Source organism: Vigna radiata, chromosome 2 (genome assembly GCF_000741045.1).
Source record: "Vigna radiata var. radiata cultivar VC1973A chromosome 2, Vradiata_ver6, whole genome shotgun sequence".
Classification (NCBI taxonomy): Eukaryota; Viridiplantae; Streptophyta; class Magnoliopsida; order Fabales; family Fabaceae; genus Vigna; species Vigna radiata.
The window spans coordinates 22,251,608-22,274,168 of record NC_028352.1 but is presented as its reverse complement, the minus strand read 5'-3'; the positions used below and the strand labels follow the sequence as shown (position 1 = coordinate 22,274,168).

General features: G+C 30.7%; 4 protein-coding genes and 1 non-coding gene across 9 annotated transcripts; 3 read left to right on the top strand and 2 right to left on the bottom strand.

Moving 5' to 3' along the window:
* The first annotated feature begins 622 nt into the window (after positions 1-622).
* LOC106755586 lies at positions 623-3,217 on the top strand. Of its 2 annotated transcripts, XM_022778814.1 has the most exons (3): positions 623-845; positions 2,548-2,637; positions 2,888-3,217. In XM_022778814.1, exons 1-2 carry the CDS (start codon positions 694-696, stop codon positions 2,624-2,626), a joined length of 231 nt encoding a protein of 76 aa, XP_022634535.1. In that variant the 5' UTR covers positions 623-693; the 3' UTR covers positions 2,627-2,637; positions 2,888-3,217. The 2 variants fall into 2 exon arrangements, with proteins under 2 accessions (XP_022634535.1, XP_014493252.1); XM_014637766.2 differs by lacking the exon at positions 2,888-3,217 and having other exon boundaries at positions 626-845; positions 2,548-2,856.
* A 1,979-nt stretch (positions 3,218-5,196) lies between these two features.
* LOC106755920 (OTU domain-containing protein At3g57810) lies at positions 5,197-6,821 on the bottom strand. 2 transcript variants are annotated; one of them, XM_014638152.2, is made up of 5 exons: positions 6,600-6,821; positions 6,239-6,360; positions 6,050-6,090; positions 5,538-5,636; positions 5,197-5,447 (listed from the first exon to the last, which is right to left on the bottom strand). In XM_014638152.2, the coding sequence occupies exons 1-5, from the start codon at positions 6,643-6,645 to the stop codon at positions 5,294-5,296; spliced, it is 462 nt and encodes a 153-aa protein (XP_014493638.1). In that variant the 5' UTR covers positions 6,646-6,821; the 3' UTR covers positions 5,197-5,293. The 2 variants fall into 2 exon arrangements, with proteins under 2 accessions (XP_014493638.1, XP_014493639.1); XM_014638153.2 differs by having other exon boundaries at positions 6,621-6,817.
* Positions 6,822-8,174: 1,353 nt separating this feature from the next.
* On the bottom strand, positions 8,175-13,182 carry LOC106756335 (U-box domain-containing protein 45). 2 transcript variants are annotated; one of them, XM_014638722.2, is made up of 6 exons: positions 12,644-13,182; positions 11,873-11,966; positions 11,421-11,606; positions 11,137-11,244; positions 9,632-10,794; positions 8,175-9,100 (listed from the first exon to the last, which is right to left on the bottom strand). In XM_014638722.2, the coding sequence occupies exons 2-6, from the start codon at positions 11,930-11,932 to the stop codon at positions 8,308-8,310; spliced, it is 2,310 nt and encodes a 769-aa protein (XP_014494208.1). In that variant the 5' UTR covers positions 11,933-11,966; positions 12,644-13,182; the 3' UTR covers positions 8,175-8,307. The 2 variants fall into 2 exon arrangements, with proteins under 2 accessions (XP_014494208.1, XP_014494207.1); XM_014638721.2 differs by having other exon boundaries at positions 12,863-13,182.
* Positions 13,183-18,298: 5,116 nt separating this feature from the next.
* TRNAL-UAA lies at positions 18,299-18,381 on the top strand. The gene has a single exon. It is a non-coding gene; the product is annotated as a tRNA-Leu (tRNA).
* A 1,179-nt stretch (positions 18,382-19,560) lies between these two features.
* Positions 19,561-22,550, top strand: LOC106755653 (protein kish). 2 transcript variants are annotated; one of them, XM_014637840.2, is made up of 6 exons: positions 19,561-19,720; positions 20,059-20,106; positions 20,195-20,301; positions 20,921-20,955; positions 21,894-21,978; positions 22,167-22,309. In XM_014637840.2, exons 2-5 carry the CDS (start codon positions 20,104-20,106, stop codon positions 21,959-21,961), a joined length of 213 nt encoding a protein of 70 aa, XP_014493326.1. In that variant the 5' UTR covers positions 19,561-19,720; positions 20,059-20,103; the 3' UTR covers positions 21,962-21,978; positions 22,167-22,309. The 2 variants fall into 2 exon arrangements, with proteins under 2 accessions (XP_014493326.1, XP_022634534.1); XM_022778813.1 differs by lacking the exon at positions 21,894-21,978 and having other exon boundaries at positions 22,167-22,550.
* The last annotated feature ends 11 nt before the right edge of the window (positions 22,551-22,561 follow it).

Below are 22,561 nucleotides of genomic sequence, written 5' to 3'. Positions count from 1 at the left end.
GAATACTAAATCTTGAAATTAAAAATCATAAATTATTATGTAAAATTATGGACGGCAGAAAGAATTGTGGGGTAAATACTTTTTTTATAGCCGCATTTTACTACAATATTTTCAAATTGAGAAATATTTTAGCAAATATTATCGGTAAATAATGAAACTATCTCCATTCCATTTTACTTTCTTTAAGTTCTTCTCCGTATTTCTTTCATTAGAGTCTTTTAAGAACATGTTTTTTTCAATATCTTTTTCCATAATCAATTTAAAAAGACCTTTATATTTAAGGATTAATTTATATATAAGTTTTTTACTTAAAAACCTTATTAAATGATGTAACGTAATTACTCTAATACATACTTAATTGTATTGTTTGGATATTTTTATAAATAGTTACAATAAACTAATAAATTTCAAAAAATATAGTATGGTATAAATTTTTTCTCTATCATTTAATTAAAAATCATCACAAATTTTCTAAAAATCATCATAAGTTTGCGTATATTTGTAGTAATTGTCTTAAAAACCATATCAACAAATATTTTTATTTTTAACAATGAATAAAAGTTAAACTTTTTTTATCTTATTGTAAAATTAAGATAGGAACTAAATTACCCTAAACCCTAAACGGCAAAACATAAAAGCCGTGGGAATTCTCCGAAGAAAAGAAAGCTCTTGTTTTGAGTGCGAAGCGAAGGCATGGGGTTGACGAATTTCGTGCTGACCGTGGCGGGTGTAAGCGCCGTTGTGCTTCTCCTCAGGAGTGACGTCAAGCAATCTGCCTCCATCTTCCGCCGCAACGTCAGGCACATTCGCAACTGGCTTGAAGAAGAATCTGCCGCCTCTTCCAAGTCACTACTTCTACTCTCTTTCTTCTTCTTATTTTTAATTAGAGTTTGAGTTTTTTTCGGGTACTCGTAAAAGAGAGACTGAATTGGAATTTGGGTTTTGGAGAAGTGAAATTTTATCTGAGATCGAACATTGTAAATAATTGAGTAAAACATTTTAGGGGTTTTGTTTTTTAAGCTAACATATTGATTATCTGGATGTGTGTTATGTGTTTTCTTCCTTAATTGATGGCTAAGAGAACCCCTGAGAATTGACAGGAGAAATGAAACTGATATTTGATTTCAATTCTAGAAACATGCTGACATAGTGAGCTCTATGGGATGTAATCCTTCAGATGGGCTGGTGTGGTACTGATCGTTTTGGGCCTTGCATTAGTCAAATGGCCTTTGGTCTGATTTCTAACAATGAGCTTTGGGGTTAGTGTGTTAGCAAGGAGAGAGACCATGGAACTGATGGCAACTGGGAACATTCATTTGTGCTATGCAATGCTGCTGCTGCTGATTTTAGATGCTGAACTAACACGGCATGGTGTCTAGTAAAAGGGATTAAGAAGTGATTGGTCACTGAAATTATAATCTAGTAATTCCAATGCAGAGTGGCTATTTTGGTATGTACGCACTCGTGTGAGATGTAATTCTATCATGAGCAGGTAGGTGCAGTGTGAATAACTAATTTACGAGAGAAAACAGCTGAGATTGAAATACCAAAAGATAGCAGTTCTCTTAAGCAATAACTCCTTTAAAAACCCAATTAGCAGGAATAGGCAAAATGATAAAAATGAGCATGGTTCGTGTCTGTATATATTATTTGAAGTTGTAGGGTAAGTATTAATAGATCCCATAATGCCACACCTTAAGTATTTACAACAATAAGAATACTAATAATGTACTTGCTATAGTATGATGTTTAAATATTAAAGAAAGAACCTGTATGGAATGATTCCTGAAGCATATGCTTGCTTTAATGAGTCATTGATTTGTGGGTAAGATGATAAAAAAATATGTGGAAGCGTAGATTGCCATGTTTGATCATTTCAATGATTATGATATGTCAAGATTTGTTTGATGGGTAATGGGATGAAAATAAGGGTTGAGTCATGCATTGCAAGGATTGCACAGACACATGATTATTTATGCGTATTTTGATCAAGTAGTCCTATTATTTAGGATAATGGTCACTACCTGTAACTAGTGACTCATTCTGTGTGCGCAAAGCTATCCTTGACCAATATCACTGGGTTGGAGAATGTTCTTCGATCATATTCTGCCTCAGACAGATAACAAATCCTTCATGAAGCGGATATGATCAGTTGACTGATCAATGAATTAGTTGAAATTGGCTAGTGAGCACATAGGACGTCATATCTATTGGCCTCTGAAACTGTTGAAATGTGCTGATTATTTAAAAATGAAAATTGAATTCTACAATGACTAAGATGTTTGTGCTGATTGAAATTTATTGCCACTTGGATTATCGAAATGTGTCCATGAAATCTGTTTTGCCAGATTTGGATATTTGAAATTATTCTCTCCTTTATGTGCTTTGTGGGTATTTTTGTTATTTATCTTTTTGAGATTAGAGAATTCATAGAAAAACCCCTACGCTCTTTGCGTAATAAAATAATGCTTTAAACGTGTAATCTTGTTGTACTAGTAAGAGTGTCTCAATGCTTATGTTGTAACAGAATTTGTGTCATCTTTATAGGTCAATGGAGAAGTCCACTCCCAAAGAACTTGATTCAAAGGTTCCTCCTAAAGACATTCATAAGGAGGACAAACATTAATGTTTATGCAGGTGATGCGGATGTTAATGCAGTAATTATGTTTTTGTGTTTCTTACTGTCTTTTAATGGATACATGTTTTTGAGTCTTTACTACATAGTACTCTTGAATTACGTATAGTTGGAAATAATATGGCATGATAATTTTGGTTATTCCTCATTCTACTTACATCTGGCTGTAAGTTCTTCGAAAAAAAAACTCACATATATCTAAATTTACTCTTATTTCCCTCTCTTTTTCTTTTCCTATGTTGGCGTCTATAGTGATATGGTTCAACTCCGGACCAGTTCAAAGCAACCAAGAACAAATGTTGAGTTTGTTTGGATGTGATTTAGATTTGGTCTGATCTGAAATCACTTGACCATTGAGCTTGGGTCAATTTTCAGCATGTCTCAATCCAGTTGAACATTCATATCCAAGTTCTAATCCTGTTCAGGTTATGGGGACTAATTGGGCATATTTAACGAGGGGTTAGGATCCATTTACACCAGTTGTAGGGTCTCTGGAGAAACACTTATGAAATTGTTAGACATCCTAAATTCACTAGAAATATGACAAATTTAAATTATATAACTGTAGAACTTACCTTATTTAAATTAGGTTTAAAATTTATTTTTTAATATGATATCATAAGTATTTAAAACACATTTGAGATTTGTTGTTTGTTGAATCTGTTATGTCTTGCTATTGAATCATTCATTAGTATCTATTATCATACTAAAATGTTTATGTATAATAAATCAATTGTAGTTTATGACAGTTTATTTTATTCTTTTTAAATATTTTTTTTTTCTGAGTTGCTTAATAAATCTATCCAAATGTGCCTAAGTTTAAAGACAAACACTGAATCTCAACTTTTAATTTTATCAAATTTGTGGCTTGGAGTTATTCACTTTGGTGTTTCTGAGTAATCTAAATACACCAAACATACAAACAGCTCACTTAAGTGAATTAATATGAATTGCGCTGTATAAATGATAAATATAGGTAAAGATTAGCATAAAATGTCATACGAAATTAAAAGGAAAGGAAGAACTAAGTAAAAGGAAAGAAAGGATAAAATGTTGAAGAGATACATTCTAAAAAGAGTTTATTTCATTTTTTGTCATTACGTAAGAGAAGTAAATATTTTTATAAATATATTATTGGTTTAGAAAATGTTTATTATGACTTATATATAATGTAAAATATGATGGCTTTGAAAAATAAGAACTTCCACTAACCTCCACTTCATACCTTCAAGTTAATAAATGTCCTCAACATGATTATGGCTATGGAATTTGTTGTGCTTGTAATTGTTCCTTGGTTGTTCATTCTTTTAATAATAATCATTTAATTTTATATTTAATTATTTTAGTTAGTTTACCTCAAAGTATTTGAATTTTTTAGGTCTATTTTTTAACTATGTCTTTTCAAATATCTTTAAAAGTAAGCCTTATTGACTTATCTATCTCAAAGTCTAAAGTTTCAAGAAATACATAAGCATTATTTTAGGCTTTTCAAATTTCATAATTAGTTTTATACTCTCTACGTGATTTTGGAATAAAAATATCTTGGAAAAAATTTCATGAATTATCTACTCAATTTATCCACTTATTTATTTATGAAACGGGTTTGGGACTTATGGTTATTGTTTATTGCCTTATGGGCTAACAATAGTGTTAGGATTGATAATTGGATGGTTTTTCCTTCAAATTTTTAAAAGATTTGAATATATTTTTAATTCTTAAATTTTGATGTAAAGTTAAAATTTATCATGTTGAAAATTTTAATACAGTTTTTTTTTTCTAAAATTTAGAAATATTAACAAATCCAAGTTAACATCATTTTTATAAAATAATTATATTCTTTCATTTTTAAAATTTGAAACATAAATGTATTAAAATTTGGGATAAAGACATATTCAAAGATTGCATATAAACGTAGAGATTAAACATATTTAATCCTATTCAAAATAATCAATTTACGTTTTGTAAAAGTGATTTATGTATTACATGTTTTGAAAATCTTTTGGAATAATATTTCCATAATAAAATATCAGGAACAAAATTTCTAAAATGTGAAATGCATTTTGAACAAACTTTTCGGAATAGAATGTTTTAATCAATGTTCTGAAATACACGAAGTATGTTTTAGGAAGAGTTTCTTAAACTAAGCTTAATTTGTTTTTCTCGTTCTCTCTTTTTCTTTCTCTACAGCGTTCTTCCTCTATAGTAGTAGCAATGATAGAAGCGGACAGCAGTAATAGTGACAACAACGATGGTGTGGGTAGTTTAGTCTTTCTTGTTTGTATGGAGGTGCAATTCATAATTGTGGGCCTGCAGGAAGCAATAGCCGAATTTGATTTATGTAATGCAATTAAAGGATAAATTTATTACGGTATTTACTCTTAAAAGACAAAGACATATTCACCCATTTTAATGTCCATGAATTAACTGATCCAGAATTTTTATTATTTTTAATTGTCTTATAGTAAATCTTTAAAATACACTTATGTTAATATATTAAAAGAAATTATTATATTTTAAAATATCAAAATTAGTATATATTAATATATTTTGAAGACATAATAAAATAATGAAAACTTGAGAATTTCAATTAGCTTCAACAGAGACATTGATGTATAATATAATATGTGCACATTCTGAACAGTTATTGGAAAGCTAAAGCTAGCTAAGACTGCTCTTCAATAATGCATCGTAGTGACCATAACCATCATAAATCACTCCAATAGGGTTGTCCTTCCCATATTCCTCGCCATATTCAGCTATAACTTTAAGGTTACTCGAATTCTTATCCTGCATTACCACTGTTATTGGCATCCTACAACCACAATCATTATCAGACATAAAATAATCATAATTAGCAACTAATTAACTCATACTCATGCCACTTACAACAAATACACTTAACTGTAAAACATGTGAGGACATTAGAAGCTCAGGTTCTCCTCCCCATATGTGGGGCTTTCGCATCTGTATAGTATACGTCTCAAAATCACCTTCTAGAAACCTGTTTTACAAGTTAATAATCACCAAAAGGTCACCATGAAACTTCAAAATTATGCCCTATTATAAGTAAACATACATGCTAGCTACAGTTATTAGTTATTCTAAATTGATGTTATTCATCTTATCTTTAGTCGACGTAAGACTTCCAACAACTAACATTTAAACAAGTAAGAACATGAGGACAAACAATGTCGAAAAATGTTTACCAAGTAGACAAATATAAATACATATTTTTTCAGACAAACAGTAAGATCTACTAAAATACATATGAAATTCATGAAAAGGTTTTCTCGAATAATAATATTTTTTCTTTTTATTTAATATGAAACTTAGAGTTAGCTTTGAATTTTATGAATACGAAACATTTCAAATCAGAAGATTAAGATGAATTATAATCCTTTTTAGATAACTTACCATTCTGTGTCTGCCCTCCTCTTGATGAATTCATCAACAACCTGCAGAAAAACAAGATTTGATGTTTTCCCATAATTTGGAAGATGAAACAATCAATTTTCACGGAGGATATACATGATCATATATTTGAGCAGAAAAATAGTCAGAATCTATTTGCAAATTGTAGGTAGATGAGGGAGAAAACAGTACTTTGGCTCTAAGTTCATCTGCAAGTTCTCTTTGCCTACTAAGACTTGGAGACGGTTCACCTGATCTGAGGCATGCACCGTAGACCACAGCCCTAAACAAACATCTACCGTCTCCTGGAATGCCTGCAATATGGTGCAAGAAGTTAATCATAGCAAATTTTCTATTGTAATCTTGCAACATGCAGTGATGTATATGCATACTTTTCAAGTTGATCTGCAGTTACAGTGTACTAAAAAAACTACATGTAGCAAACAAACACCATAAGCATGCTTTTGTAGGAAAACGGATTCGACTATTGCAGTTCAGAAGCAATTGAAGCAGAATAATATGGTAGCGACAAAATGAAACTAGCAAAACATACGAATTATTGGAAGGTTGTTACCGAGCGATTTTTCTGGCTGTGGCATCACTTGAACGGCAAACTAATGCCAAACCAGCCACTGCATAAATTAAGAAAAAGAAATTCTTGTCTTTTGAGTTTGGAGTTTGGATTATTAGGCATTTCCACCAAACTTTTCATCTATTCTTTTGCTTGATTTGTGGCATAAATTTCAGCACCAGAATCTGGTTCTCTTTTCCTTCTTTTTTCTTTTTACTTTTTCTTTATACCCAATTCATTCTACCGATAATCAAACGTTTCAAAATCAATGGAACAGATGTATTTTTTATTTTCTTGAAAAAATTCTGCATTTTGTTTTCTTTTTGGCCGTGTGTTTAGCTTCACATTAGAATCGTCCAAATGTCTGAGTTGAAGAATAGATTCTCCTTCTGTATTTGATTTTGAATTGAAACAACTTTAGATGAAAAAAAAAATATATATGAACTTTTAAAATTGACTTGTTTATAGAATTAAAACGTCTAAACACTTTTTACTTTATTTAAAATCAATTTTGATATTGCTCCCAGAAATACACATTGAACACTAAGTCTTTTTAGAGGTAAGATCTGTCCTGAAATAAGGATTAGTCTAATGATTTCAGGACTGATTTCTAAAATAGTGTTCGTTCGATAAAAATGAAATCCCACCAAAGCATTAATTGTTGTTTGTAAGATTTTTTTTCTATATAATCATTTTCATGAGAAAAGGAAAATGACACGTTGTTGGTTTGAGCTGTTGCTTATTAGATAAATGCATTTTGAGTTAATATTTGAATGTCACTGTGATGCCCGCCATGTGAAACTTCTTCAGAATGGAGTAATGATTTCAAAATTGGTGGGTGGCTCACACTAAAAGATTGTCAAATAATACAAACTCTGCAGCATGAGATATTGAAGATGTCGCTTTGAAATACACGTTTTGATGCAACTATCAACCAAACTGGTTGGACCCCCCAATAAATTGTGGACAAAGCTCTTCAACAGTGTGAATATTGGAATCCTATTATTCTCTATTGATAAGGAATCGGTTCTTTGGCCTCCACCTTTGTTTCTTGTCTTGTGTGAAGTTGTTGTATTTTGTTCTTTGATAATTTTAATAATTTAGTAATTTGTAACTTTATGGAGAAATAGGCAAACTATAGAAATGTTTCACTGAGTAATATGCCATAAAAGAATTTGCTTTTTCCAAGTATTTTTTTTCTGAAACAGAGTCGAACATTAGTTGTGCGTTTTTCTAAAAACATATATAATTCCCCTCCATAAATGTTTCGTTTGTATTAGGATTTCTGTCAGCATTATGTCTAAACAAACAAAAAGAAAAAAAAAATCATTTTAGTAGTTAGAAAAAAACAAAAATCAAAAGATACCTTGCAGCTGGCACACTACCAGGAGAGTAATGTTTCATGCAACAGCATCTATCCTAAGATACTAGTTAGTTTCTTTGCTTTGGTTTCCTCGTCGTTAAGACATAATTCAAATTTACCTCAAATTTTAGAAGGGAAATGAAAAAACTCCCTTTAATGAGATCGATATAAAAGGATGGATGAGACAAAAAAAAAAAAACATAAATAACACATGCCTGTACATCTCTTCATTGGGAACCAAAAAGTAAGTAGCACCCGTGGAAACGGGTGAGAAGGTGAAAAGCAGGGCCATAAAAGTTAAGAATGGAACAGAAATTTACATGAGACTTAACACTGATAAACAGAATAGCTCTTGCTTTTCCAGAGAAATCTAAAAGCTTTCCCTACCACCTTTCTTCTGGATATTGATTTACATAACGGTTTCGTTTCAGGAGGAGGCATAGAGAAATCACTACTTTCAGGTTCACATTGATTTGTCTCAACAGGTGAATGGTCCCGTTGACGCTGCTCTCGGAAGACCGTCAAAAGTTTTTGAGCCTTTTCTCTTCCTCTCGAGGTTCCATTTACAGATAATGACACCAACGCAGGGATAACGCCTTCTTGCAAGACCATCTCACAGCATTCCTCACTCCTGTTACACAAAATTAGGAGACAAGAGGCAGCTTGCTCCTGCTCTGTGAGCTTACCAGTATCCAGCGTGGACGCCAAGGCACTTATGAGTGCAGGAGCCAAAATCATTTGCTCTCTTCCTGCTGGAGAGACAGCCAAATTTATCAAAACAGCAAGGCATTTTTCTGTAAAACTGCAATCATCCTGGCCTACAAGAAGGGATTGTAGGCTTCCAATGATGCCAGATGAAAGGAGATGTGGAATGTTGGAGGACAATGTAGAAATATTATAGAGTGCATGGAGGGAATCTATCTTGCACTGGACTTCTGTCTTGGCGTGAAGAATCTGGATAAGGAACTGGACAGCTTGACTCGTGCCAATCACGTCCTTGGCTTCTTCAAGGCAAGAAAGATTCAGATACAGGGCGGCTACACAACCATGGGAACTAGTTTTTGATATCATTTCCTCCAACAGCGACAAGATTCCTGCTGATATCATCATTTCCTTATTTCTGTCAAAAAAAGAAAAAATGGGCAACCTTGTGTTATTGATGATTAAAAAAATAAGAGTAGACATTGAGCCAATTACATTAATTCTATTATTTCTCAACAAACTTGATTGCGACATGCTGACTAAAGGGATTATCAATTTTCATCTACACTTGTGCACTGTACACGTCTTCTGTGTTGTTCTACTATGATAACATTTCTTTTGGAAATACATAGTAAAAAGATGCTTCAACAAACCAGAAAAAGGGATTTTTAATTTTCGAAAATAAGTTTAAAAGGCTTTGCTGGACCAATGCCACTGTACTTTACTGATATACAGGAGGTCAACCAAAAATGGCAGCAGCGGATATATGGGGTAAAGGCTATTTGAGAGCGATATGAGGAGCAGATTGTTGTGATACTGAAGATTGTTTAACCACAAGAAAACAAAGCAATTGTATGGAGTAAGTACAAGGTGTCAATTTTGAAATAACATAAGTTTTAATTTTTTAATTGTATTAAAAAGCAGTTTTATTTTACCATTCAATACACACCTGTTGTTATTCACAGCCAGGTTGAACAGAGCCATGGCTCCATTTTCAAGAGCCATCACATTCCCTTCATGCACGGCTGATTGCAGAAACTGCATAAGTGCATCAACAAATCCATTAGCCCCCATAAAAATCCTGGCTTCCTCGTCGTCCCGCAGCAACAGCCTCAACTGTTCAACAACTTTGTACTTCCTCTTCCAATTGTTCCCTTCTGACAAGACTTTAAGAAAACTAAGATACCGTTCATGATCTTCTTCCTCTTGTGCAGAAAGGTCCTCTGCTGCATTCCCCCTCATTTCCTCTGAGATACCACTCTCTTCTACAGGAACAACTTTGATACCCTTCAACTTGCAAGAGCCAACACTGTTTGCAGATCTTGAATTTGTGGATTCAGTATCTGATAACGCCAACCTCCAGTAGTTAAAATCAAGAGATTCAGGAGGGCCTTCAGGAATAGGAACTCCATTCTGTTCACACCAACTAGCCACAAGACCCTTCACACAGTAATTAGGAGTCAAAGAAAGATGTGAAAGTTTCTGTTGTGTCTTTGGGCAGGTCTTGTGCCCATCTCTGAACCATTTCTCAATGCAAACCCTTTCATATGTTTGCCCAGAAGCAATTATAACAGGATCACTCATAAGTTGCAGAGATATTGGGCATCGTAACTCTTCAGGCAAAACGAGCATCTGCCCTGATTCCCTATTACTAGGCTTAAAGTTAAAGGAACTAAGTTTTGAAAGCTGTCTGTCAAAGACATGACAATGACCACCAGTAATGCCATCCTCAAGAGATCTCTGAACAGTGGGAGAACAAGGTTGAGAACCCTGAGAATCATTATCATCAGAGAACTCACTTCTAAATAATTTGGAATATTTCCTCATAAGGTGTAAAAGGTAAGCAATAATTGATTCTTTCCGCTTGTCATCCTCAGCTCGAGCTCTTTCTATGAGTTTTCTAAGAGATCTTCTTTCTGCAAGGGCCGCTCTTGAAGAAGTGATTCCTACAGTAGTAGCAGCTAGATGAAAGCATTCAAGTTCACTACTGTCATTAGAATCATTAAGCTTTCTTCCCTTTTGAAGCAATGCAATTAAATCATCCCCAACTTGCTTCTCTGATGGATCAAGTGCAAATACCGTATTTGCAAGTTCATTCACAATTTCATCAATCTGAACAAGTGCCACTTAAAAAAAGTCAAACTATGAAGATGACTTAAAAGTGTGCCATTGTGCATGTACATGTTTGTTTAGATAAAAGTGTCAGAATGCTAAGAAAGCTGACTTCACAGTATTGCAAATAACATGCCTTTTGAATATCGTGTAAATAATACGTGAAAGCTCATAAATTAGGTTTCCCCTTGCTCGGATAATCAGAAAGCAATTAGCAAGGCGGAATAAAAGTGTTTACTTAATAGAGCCGGATTACAGGATCATGAACCCAGAATGGAGGTTACAAACATAAAAAAGAAAAATATAGAGAGAACCGAATGCCATTTTGTTGAAATTTCTCACCTGACAACCAATAGATTGAGGAACAATATCTTTCACCCCATTAAGACTATCCTCAAGAGCACATTTAGCCTTTTCAAATTTTAGAAGAACAGAATCTGCTGTTATAGCCTGCGTCATAAGTGAAGTTATATATAAGATACTCTGCAAAATGTCTTACACATTAAATAACCTTCTCAACCAACATAAAATAACATGTACGGAGAGCTAAGGTAAATTAAATCTGCTCACACGTCAGGAGACAAAAATCAGAGAATAAAAGTGGAGTTGTACAATAATAATCTTACCAAGTAAAGTTTACTCGACTCTGAGCAGTGTCGAAGAACATTCTTTGTCTTTTCTAAGGCTACATGCAATGAGCATAATGCCTGAATTCCAGATTTGCTCCTAGGCCTAGCTGCTTCTAAAGAAGGGAATAATAACAATATCTTGCAGTGTATTGCCGAAAGAGACTTGCACATTTCTCCATGTAACTTCACAAGGAAAAAATATATATTTGTTAGGTGATATATTACATCTTCACTTAAGTCACACATTAAAAGAAAATTATTCAAATGAGCTTCAAACAGTGCTTGTACCCAAAAAGAAATTGACTAATACAAAGCAATTTGTCTCCTTAGTTATACCTTAGTATAAACACCTCAAACAATCCAAGTACTTGCTTTACAAGGTATTAATTTACAAAATAGCATTAGAATCCAGAACATAACTTGCAATAATCAAAGATATATCATCATACCTTGGCATCGCTTGGTGCAAAAAGATTTTCTTCAACCTCGGGAATATCCATTATCCACATTCACTGTGTAAACTTAGGTGCTAACTAACCTCAACTGTATAAAGTAAGCAGGATCAAGACGATGACAGAAATAAAGTTAGTAAAGTAGGATAAAAAGAATCATAAACCAGTTTAGAATAAAAAAATTTAAAAATCAGCCAAACTGCAGCAGCCAACTAACTGAACATTCTACTACCAAAGTAGGTAGCAAGTTCGAGATATTAACCATAATTCAGTGAATTCAATATTTAATAAGAATTGAGGAGACAAATTCTTCAATCTCTTTTATTATATTCAAAAATCATAAAGTTCACGCTATCTTCCTCACAAACAAATTTTAAAAAATGGTTGTTACGAATGCGCATTCAGTTTATGCAATGAACACGCGCCAAAAAAACTTGTAACCAAAAAGGATAAGGTCAAATCAGTGAGGAATTAGATTTGATAAACACCTCTTAAATTTAAAATAAACAAATAACTGTCACTTTCTTTTTCAGCATTTTCTCTGCATCCAAATAGACCACAAGACTGGTAAAATATAACTAAACAGGAAAAAAGAATGTGTCGACATGACATCACGAAAAACAATACACCAACGGCTAAAATTCCATAATACACTGAATTAACACAAAATAGGAAAACACAACCACATCAACTAAACATTATTCCATCGAAAGGAGAAGCGAAACGTTGATTGAAAACAAATTCAGGACGTGCAAATTTAAAAAATACATTTATGTCTTCATAATTCCCGGAAAAACCACAAACACACAATCACGAGCTAAGATCTTCACTCAAATTGACAACACCGAGGTACCAGATCACCTTCGGCAGTCGAAATCGAAAAACATGTTAATCGTTTATATTCAATCTTCTGAAAGAGAGAGACAGAGAGAGAGAGAGAATCAGAATCAGAGAGAATTAGTTAGGGTTTAGAAGATAAAGACGCACCAGAGGAGAGAAGAGACAGAACAGAATGAAACATGTGAAGGCGAATAAAAAGATGGGTTCTCAGATTAGCAGAAATTGAGGATCTATGAGCTAAGGTGGTTTTCGAGAGAGACAGGTATTGAGGTTGAAACCAAACAGCGAATAGTTGGAAGGAAGCGCACGAGGACAGAGGGGACAAAGGGAAAGAGGAAATGCAAACGCAGAAGAATGTGAGAGAATAGATCACACGTTACATTTCGCTATTTCCTTTCCCTTTGAACCATAACAAACTCTGCCAAATTTTTTCATCAAAAAGATTATACTTTTCGTTCTTTCCTCGCTGACTAATCTCTTCAACCCTAAAGATAACGTCTTGTTTTAAGTTTATTACCAAATTAATTACTTTAACTAATAATTTATTTCTAGTTATAATATTTTTCTAAAAACATATTAAAATTATCGGGACAAACTGTATTTTTATTCGTTTCATTATTCTTCATTTAAATAATTATTAATATATATAAGTATACTCAAAATAGTTTCATGGTTAGGAATCGAGACCAAAAGTATTTAAATATATATTTTTTCTTTTACAATATTTCAAAAGTTATAGTTTTTTTTTTTTAAAATAAATAAAGAGAGACATCTCATACATAAAATATGTTTTTCTCAAAAATTTCATGTTATTTCATACGTTTTAGTTCTTTTGACTGTTTTAGCCTTTGGATTTTAAAAAGTCCACGGTTTTGTTCTAACTTTAAATTTTATATATCTATATTTTTAATTTAAAATAATCAGATCACTTTTATCTTAAATAAACATGCTGTCTCCAATATTCAATCAATACAACTGAAATAAAATAAACAAACAAAACATACATAACCCTAAAGTTAGACTAAAATGATGAGTATCTTAAAATACGGAGATTAAAAACACAAAAACAAAATATAATGATAAAAAACTATAAAGCAAGAACTCATAAAAGAAAAAAAATAACTAATGTCAGTATTTAAGAACCAGTATAATTGAATTATGGAAAGTGATATTTTGACACCAATTTTTGACATCATTTTGACACTGTATACGTGTCAAAATATGGTTAGACGATTTCAAATTAAAGAAGGTTGAGGGAAAATAAAATTTTAACACCATTTTTTGACACCATTTTGACACTGTACACGTGTCAAAATGTGGTTGGACGATTTCAAATTAAAAAAACAAACTTTGGTTTTTTTTTTTTTCAAACATACCCCTGTCTCAACTTTTTTAATTTAAAATCGTCCAATCACATTTTGACACATGTGCAGTGTCAAAATAGTGTCAAAAAATGGTGTTAAAATATCATTTTCCAAAGTTGAGACAAGGACATATTAAGAAAAGAAAAATCATTTTTTTTTTAATTTGAAATTATCCAATCACATTTTGACACGTATGTAATATTAAAATGATGTCAAAAAATTGATGTCAAAATATCATTTTCCTTGAATTATTTAATTAAATATAACTAAGATAAGCATATAAGTTGGGGACAAATTTTGGCTTTTTAGGAATTTAGGAATAAAAATAATGTTGTCTTTCTCTCTCTCTCCCGCTTCACCGGCCGACAGTTGCCGACCTCCATGTTTGTCGCTTAGTAAACCTGTCATTTGTCATTATAGTTGCTCGGTAACAAAATTGTCCCTTTCGTTGCTTTTTTCTTTTCAAAAATAACCAAATCTTCAGGATCTATCCGACAACTACTTTTTTTTATGATGTAGAGTACACAAATAATGGATCAAAAAATATCTCCTTATGTTTATTGTTGTAACATCGTTTAACTGCTTGTAATGTCGATACTATGTTCCTAATTCGTCCTTGTTTTGCAATCTAACGTGATAGGGCGGTGAACAAAATTTGTCTCCACCCTCGCATGGAAACTTGTGAATTCAATTATGTGCTTGTTTTAAATTTCACCCATGATTTTCTTTATTTAATTAAGCAAATTATTCATGTTTTTTAACTTACATCACCCATACAACATAAAAACACACACATGCAAAAGAAATTAAAAAACACAAAACGAGAAATATAATAGAAAATAAAAACGTATTCGAAACAAAAACTTACTCAATTCAAAGTATATTAAGCAATATTATATTACTTTATGGTCCCTTTGTACGTTATAGTCATACATAGGAAAAGAAATGAATAAAAAAATGTTTTTGATAATAAAGATGGAGATATCCTCTTTTAAGATTTTAATGGCTAAGTCAAAAATTAATAAAATAACATGCATGCTTTTATAATTTATTTGGTATTTACGTGCTATAAAGTGATTATTCATAAAATTCAATGAAAAAATTGTTTCTATTGTGTCTAATAATATTACATGGCTTAAAATCGATGTATAAAAAAATTAAATATTTTTTTTACTTTTAGAAAAAAAATTCAAGAAATAAAATTTCATATTCTAAAACTAACTATACTTTAAATATATGATAATTAACTAATTAACCCTGATTCGATTTCTTAAGCCCTGAAAATACTTTTTTATTTTTCATTTTCTAAAACAATTATAAAATTATAATGAAATTTCACGTTTTAAATAAATAATACATTATATATATATATAATTATATATATATATATATAATAATAATAATAATAATAATAATAATAATAAACTCAACTAATAATACTCACATCTTCTGTAAATTTTCCGTTTATTATTTTCTAAAGTAAGGTTTAATGTTCAACCCGTCTCAGGTTTGAAATTTATTTGCGAGGATGTGGTGAAAAAATAAATAAAGAGAATAAACAAAGATGAAAAATAAAATAAAAACAAAGATGGTTTGATAGGTCAGAAGACAAATGAAAAAAAAAATTATTTTTCTAACGCAATATTATTTTATTTATTATTTATTATATTAAGCAGTATAAAAAAGTCTTTATTTTGATTTTGTTTAATTTTTAAATTTTACGCCCTAATTAGATTTTATTTTTGTGTTTCTACTATCTGAAACAGAGAAATGGATCTTTTTAATGGCAGCAAACGTGTCCACGTAAGAGCATGAAAGAGCAAAGTGACCATACATTAGTCTCTATATATTTCAAATGTGGGCACAGACCATACCACATTGCTCTGATTTTAACCACAAATATCACACAAATCATAGTCACAAATCCGTACGGACGGTGCGTTTGTCTTTACATTCTTGAAATCTGAGAGGTGAAACTTTCAAATCATAAAATTTCTTATTCGGTTTAATTTCACATTCATCTTATTATCACATTAGGAAAATTTAAATTTAATTTTATAAAATTAGTTTATTGTAATGATAGTTGCACATATTTAAATAAATTTATATGTTATAATTGATAATATTTTTAATTATATGATTTTTCAAGATATTTCATTTAAACAAAAAATATTATACGTGAAAATAAATTAATTATGATAAGTCCGATTAAGATAAATTTTTAATGATTATGATTTCATGGTAAAATAATAGTAAAATAATAAAATTTAAGTTTAATTCGATTTCATAAGATTAATCAAATAAAATTTACATTTAATTATATATTCTAATTTTACTTTATTTATAATTGACATGAGATGTAACATTTTTATCAAACTTAAAACTTTTATTATCTCAAGTTGAGTGGATTTTAGATCACTGGCATTTTTAATTTTAAACACGTGTAATTTTAGTTTTTTTTTTTAGTTCTTTAATTCTCTATGTAAAAACATATTTTAACATAATTTCCTTTTGAAATCCATAATATTATTTCAATTACATAGTTTAAGTATTCAAATTTAAAATATAAAAAAGTTTAACTCGAAATTGATGTCAAATGCAACACGTTTAATGATTTTTTATTTCAAGTAATCCACGTTGTAATATAGAGAATAACATTTTCAGGAATATAACGTTTTAAGAGATTGATTGTGACAAATTACATTGAATAATTAAGATATAATTTGACCATTCATAAATCTTGAATAAAAGTAGTTTAATAATAATTTATTATATTAATGTGTAACGTAAAAACACCTTAAATGTTATAGATATAAATATCTTTTCTTAATATGTTTATTACGCGAATTAATTCACTTTCTTGTGGTGGGATGACATATTATTATGATTGAATAATGATATTTAGATAATAATTTTTTTTTATAACATTTAAATATTGATTATTGGTCAAAAATTATTTCACAATAATATTTATGATTATTATTATTGATTGTGGAGTAATTTTGACCAATCACAGATTGACACATAATTAATGTTCAAATATTATAAAAAAATATTATCTAAATTTATGATTATAGGATAATATAACTCTTCACATAAGTAACAAGGATAATAAGGGTATAAGATAAAGTTAATAATAATTTCTTCACAATTTATATATATGTATATTCTTTTTCAAGCTTTTAAACTCATAATTATGATGACGTGTAATGTTGACGGTGTTAACTTTAAACATATCATTATGTCACATCTGGATCATATAACTTTCTTTATCTAATCTAACCTTAGATGTGATTTGAATATCCTTTCAATAAGCACATCCAGACACCGGAATCCATGCCTCAGGATATGGTACAAACAACGTGCATGTATTAAAATTTCACAGAAAAATTTCAGATGCACTTAATTTTATAAAAAATAGTTATAGTCATTATACAAATTTTATCGGTGAAGTAATTATTTCAAGAAAACTGTGACATATATACAGTCAAAAAACTATAAATATAAAAAAGTTAACACTTGCTACTAGATAAAATATGTTAAATATTATGATTAATGTTTCTTTAATGAATGCGAATTTGTTAGTATAAAATCTAGAAAAATGTTAACCAATTTTTCTTAAATATATTTTATTAATATTTTTAATGCAAATATTTTTATATTTGTTAAATTAAAATGAATTTGGATATTTGATTAAGTAGGTCATAATAATACGCAGCGTCTAGCCAAATCTTTACTTAAACTGTCTTCCGATGTAGCTCATAGATAATATGAATACCTATTATTATATATATATATATATATATATATATATATATATATATATATATATATATATATATATATATATATATATATATATAGACATTCTTAGTATAAATGTTTGAATGAAGAGATAATATTATAACTAATTAATTTAAATTTACGATAATTTTCTGTTTTTACTATTATATTGCTTAACTTTATATAAGAGTTATCTATCTCTTATATTATTATTGTTGTATGATCAATAATACAAAAATATAATTTGTGTCTATGTTTTTGTGAGATAACCTTTCTTCCTTTTACAAATATTCAACTAAAGAAATTTAGGTTACTTTATTATAAAGTATATATTATTTGATGCGTATAACTTATGTAATTATAGAAAGGGAAGTAAAATTTATGCTAAATCACAATGAGTAATAATTATATTTTTAATTGGTAAATCTACAAAGGAGCTGGTTTGCCCGAGAGGTTAAGGGGGAAGACTTAAGATCTTCTGCAGTCAACTGCGCATGGGTTCGAACCCCATAGCCAGCATTATTTTAATTTTACAGAAATTAATATTCAAAATGGTTCAAATGTCTAACAATACTAAATATAATAATCACTCAATTAACAAGAGTTAAAGTAGTTTAATTAATTAAGTCAAATATTCTCTCTATTTTCTTTACCACCTCTCTATTTTGTGTGGTTTGATGACATTTCTAGAAGTATCAAGTTATAGGTTTAAACCTCATATAAAGAAAATATTTAATTAACATATGCTTGTTATTTATATTGATTTATTATGGCTATTTAGTTATGTTTTATAAAATTTAGTCAACACGCTTTTACCTTTACGAAGTGAAAATAAACCCTTGAAAAAAAAAGAAATGAAGTGGGAAATAAAGAAAATAACTAAAATTAAATTAAGTTTCACTTTACTGTTTTAAAATGATTGTATTACAATAGGATACTTTTTTAAGAAAATAAAAGAAATAAGTAAGCCATAAAAAAAGTGAAGAATGGAATGCATTTTTTGTTCATTCTTTTAATTTTTAGTTTAGATTATGGCTCGTGTTTTATTTATTTTTCTTTATTTCATTAAAATTGTTTTGATAGATTGAATTAGTATTTATATAAAGCAAAAGAAATATGACCAATGAGGCTTAAAAAATTCGACAATGATATTTTGACAACACTTTTTGACAACGGGACACGTGTCATCATTTTATTAGTTTATTTGAATTTATGTTTAAAAAATATTTAAAACGGACCAATCACAAACTGCCATGTATGCGTTGTAAAAAAGTTATTAAAAAAATGTTGTTAAAATAAGTTTTTCCTATAACCAGACATAAATAAGACGAGGAATTAATATTTTATTTTAACCTTGTTTATGCAGTTAAAATACATATTCTCCAACATTTAACTTTACAAGATTAAAATATGATGGGCAAATATGTTTGAAAGAGTCATAATAATATAATTTTATAAATGTAATATTCATTTGATGTATACTTAATATAAAATGATAATAAGATGAATAAACATACATTAAGATCTTGTGGTTTGGACAGTATTCTCTCAAATTCTAAATAACACAACTTCAAACAACACATGTCCTTTAAAAAAGAAGATATTAAAAAATTAATTAAAAGATAGAAAGATTATCACCGAGATAATTTTATTTATTTTAAATTTTTTATAAAAGTTTACTCTTTCACAAAATGAAAATAACCTCTAAAAAAAACTAAGGGAAGCCGTGAAGTAAAGAAAATAACTAAAGACTAACAGAACCGAAAGGGTATTCTTCCGGCGAAGAACCTCGACTTTGTCACCGGAAATTCTAACGCTCACATCTCTTCTGCCACCGGAACTCGCAACTTCGATTCGGGTAATTGATTGATTCGTTTTGTTCTTTCTCTGCTTTTAATGAAAATCACTGGTTTTTCGCTATTTACGCTGCTTCACCGTTTTTTCCATCTATAAACTCATTTTACGTAGATCCATGTTCGATTCAGCTTTGACCTATTGTATCCTAAATTCGCAATCTCACAATCCTTTAGCTATTAAGGATCTACTCGTTTCGTCATTGTTGTTCTTATTTTTAGGGTTGGCTTTTTAATCGTGTTTCGTGATTGAACTTGATTTGGACACTGTTCAGTTACTTGCACTATTGCATATTGTTGTGGATGAGAGGCCTAATGTGATTGTTGATGGAATCTTTTGTAGGGAGGGAAGACGGTGAAGATTGGTAAATTCTAAGAATACGTTGAGATGGTGAGGAAACTGAAAGTTTTGAATCGTTGTCATTTAATCCGTGGAATGTTTGCTCACTGCGTGTGACATCCGTTGTGTTATGTTTCAGTCAGCACTTTTCAATTTCCACTCGTTTCTAACTGTGATACTTCTGGGGATATGTGCCTGCACTTATTTCAAGATGCAGTTTCCGGCCATCCTAGATCAGAAAACTGGGTATATATCTCTTCATCTCTTGCCATGAGTAAATATGAGCTGTCATGTATATTCAATTTATGCGTATGTTGACAATGCTTCATTCGAGTAGCATAGCTGTGTAACAGAGTAGGTCTTATTTTCAATATTGGTTTTGGTGCACTGTTGTTTCTGGTGAGCAATACCATCATATGCCATGTTGTTGTGCATGTTTGGATTGAAGACAATAAAGGGAGATAAAGGGAAGGGAAAGGAAATAAAAGTTTACCACGAAACTGCCTCTTGTTTGGGAGTTTATGAAATGATTAAAAGAAAACGGGGGATTCTCATTTCATCAATGAAAATCCTTGCCCTTGCTAATTTTTATGAACGTTTTAAAGTTCCTCCATAAGTAATTTTGAACATCCAAACAAAGGGATGGAAAATTTCTTGTTAACCATGCATTTTTTTCCCTCTCCGTTCCTTTTTATTATCAAGTGTTCTGGTAATTTGTACATCTGAATTTTACATGTTCAAAATTCAATGTATCATAAGGTTTTTACCCTTGTTCCATTAGACGTGCAGCTCGCAATAGTTTTTTTCATTCTTCATATCAGATTTTTAGAACTTGCTGACAAGACATACATGCTCTTCCTGACAGATTTCGTGGTTTCTTCTGGAAGGCGGCGAGAATAGGTAGATATCCCTTGTTTGATACGCTACTACATTGTTATTGTTTACATATGCTTTTGAATGCACTTTTAAATCTCTCTCTCTCTCTCTCTCTCTCTCTCTTTTTTTTTTTTTTTTTTTATTTATTTAAGCTTTGGAAAAGTAAGAATAGAACCCTAGAAAATTTCGATTGATATCTTCTATGATGATTTTTTGCTTTTGCCCCATATAATACCTTAACGGCATCAGATTTTTCAAGTTTAAAATATTGAATTAATTATCTTGAACCTAAGAACACACTTGTGTTGATGACTTGCCCACTGGCAGCGAAAAACTCGGGGTAAAGGATGAGTGATGCAAATATAAAAAATTTGGGTTACGGTTCTATCCTCAATTTACTTGTATACTACATCGTGATTATGACTTTTACATTCTCAACCTTTTTTGTAAGTATGCTTCATATGTATGTCATTTTTTTTTATCAATCCTTTAGTTATAATGAAACTACTTTCTCAATTCTTATTTCAAAATTCATCATTTTGAATGATGGTACTTGTAATTTTCATAAATCTTCTTTTGGTTGTTATGGAAAACTCATTCTCAATAGTTCTAGATCCTCGATTCCTTGTGAGCTTCAAGATGCTATAGTACAGTGTCATACCAGAGCTGTTTGTGACATGGGCTACTAGATTTCTAGCTTGGCCATGTAGTTCTTGAATTTGTTGCTTCACATTTAGTCCTGTACCAGCATGTTTGGTACGTTGTGGAATAGAATATGCAACAAAGCAAGTGAAAACAGAAACATATTCAAATCAGTTGCTCATAATCACCTACTGGGGAATTTTTACTCCCTGTGTTGTCTACATGTAACACTTTCTGTCTAGGTGTATGTCTCATTTAGAATTATATATTTCATGAGATGTGGAATTTAATCTTGATTGTACACGTGGTTGCTAATACAGGTGAACGGTTAAGCCCGTGGGTAGCTGCGGGTTGCTTTATGATGGGTGTTTCAATAATCTTCTTCTAAGCTTTGTTTACTCAATAGTAAGTTATAATTCTTTTTCATGTGCCCAAATATGATTGCTGTCAGAAGCTAATGATAAGGAACAAATATGCGTAATGACTAATTTTCTGGCGTACATCAAATATTAAGAACAATTTCTAAGCCGTCTATAGGAATGCACCTCCTTTCATTGATGTCAACAATAATTTTGAAATTTGATGCATTGCAGGGGCGTCCATTCTATACCGCAGTTTTATGCGCAAATTGCAGATCTACGAAATGAGAGTTTGTACTTACGATTTCATCGGAGCCCTTGACACAAATTTGTTCCACCATATTGTTAATTATTTTTTCTTTGTTGTTGAAACTAAGTGGAGTTTTTGCCATTAATCCCCGGGGTAACGTCACTACATGAAATTCAAATTGCTACTTGTGATGGGGGATCGTGCTAATGTCCATAGCTTTGTCCAAATTTTATGAACATGATGCCCTCGAATCTGAACCAAGCTGCTGATATACTAACTATATAGATTAATCATATAGCAGCTACAGATATTGATGGCGTGAATGCTTTTAATGATGAATAGTTGAACATTTCCAACAGAACTTGAAATGATGGTGCAT

What these genes read in the sequence shown, in the direction of transcription:
- LOC106755653 (XM_022778813.1), top strand. An exon ending in ATCCTAGATCAGAAAACTGG is followed by an intron (nt 20,302 to 20,920) that starts GTATATATCTCT and finishes TCTTCCTGACAG; the next exon opens with ATTTCGTGGTTTCTTCTGGA. An exon ending in CTGGAAGGCGGCGAGAATAG is followed by an intron (nt 20,956 to 22,166) that starts GTAGATATCCCT and finishes GATGCATTGCAG; the next exon opens with GGGCGTCCATTCTATACCGC.
- LOC106756335 (XM_014638722.2), bottom strand. Translation starts at nt 11,932, where the DNA reads ATGTGGATAATGGATATTCCCGAGGTTGAAGAAAATCTTTTTGCACCA. An exon ending in AGTCGAGTAAACTTTACTTG is followed by an intron (nt 11,245 to 11,420) that starts GTAAGATTATTA and finishes CTTATGACGCAG; the next exon opens with GCTATAACAGCAGATTCTGT. An exon ending in CTCAATCTATTGGTTGTCAG is followed by an intron (nt 10,795 to 11,136) that starts GTGAGAAATTTC and finishes GCACTTGTTCAG; the next exon opens with ATTGATGAAATTGTGAATGA.
- LOC106755586 (XM_022778814.1), top strand. Translation starts at nt 694, where the DNA reads ATGGGGTTGACGAATTTCGTGCTGACCGTGGCGGGTGTAAGCGCCGTT. An exon ending in GAATCTGCCGCCTCTTCCAA is followed by an intron (nt 846 to 2,547) that starts GTCACTACTTCT and finishes TCATCTTTATAG; the next exon opens with GTCAATGGAGAAGTCCACTC.
- LOC106755920 (XM_014638152.2), bottom strand. Translation starts at nt 6,645, where the DNA reads ATGCCACAGCCAGAAAAATCGCTCGGTAACAACCTTCCAATAATTC. An exon ending in TAACAACCTTCCAATAATTC is followed by an intron (nt 6,361 to 6,599) that starts GTATGTTTTGCT and finishes ACCATATTGCAG; the next exon opens with GCATTCCAGGAGACGGTAGA. An exon ending in CAGATGAACTTAGAGCCAAA is followed by an intron (nt 6,091 to 6,238) that starts GTACTGTTTTCT and finishes GTTTTTCTGCAG; the next exon opens with GTTGTTGATGAATTCATCAA.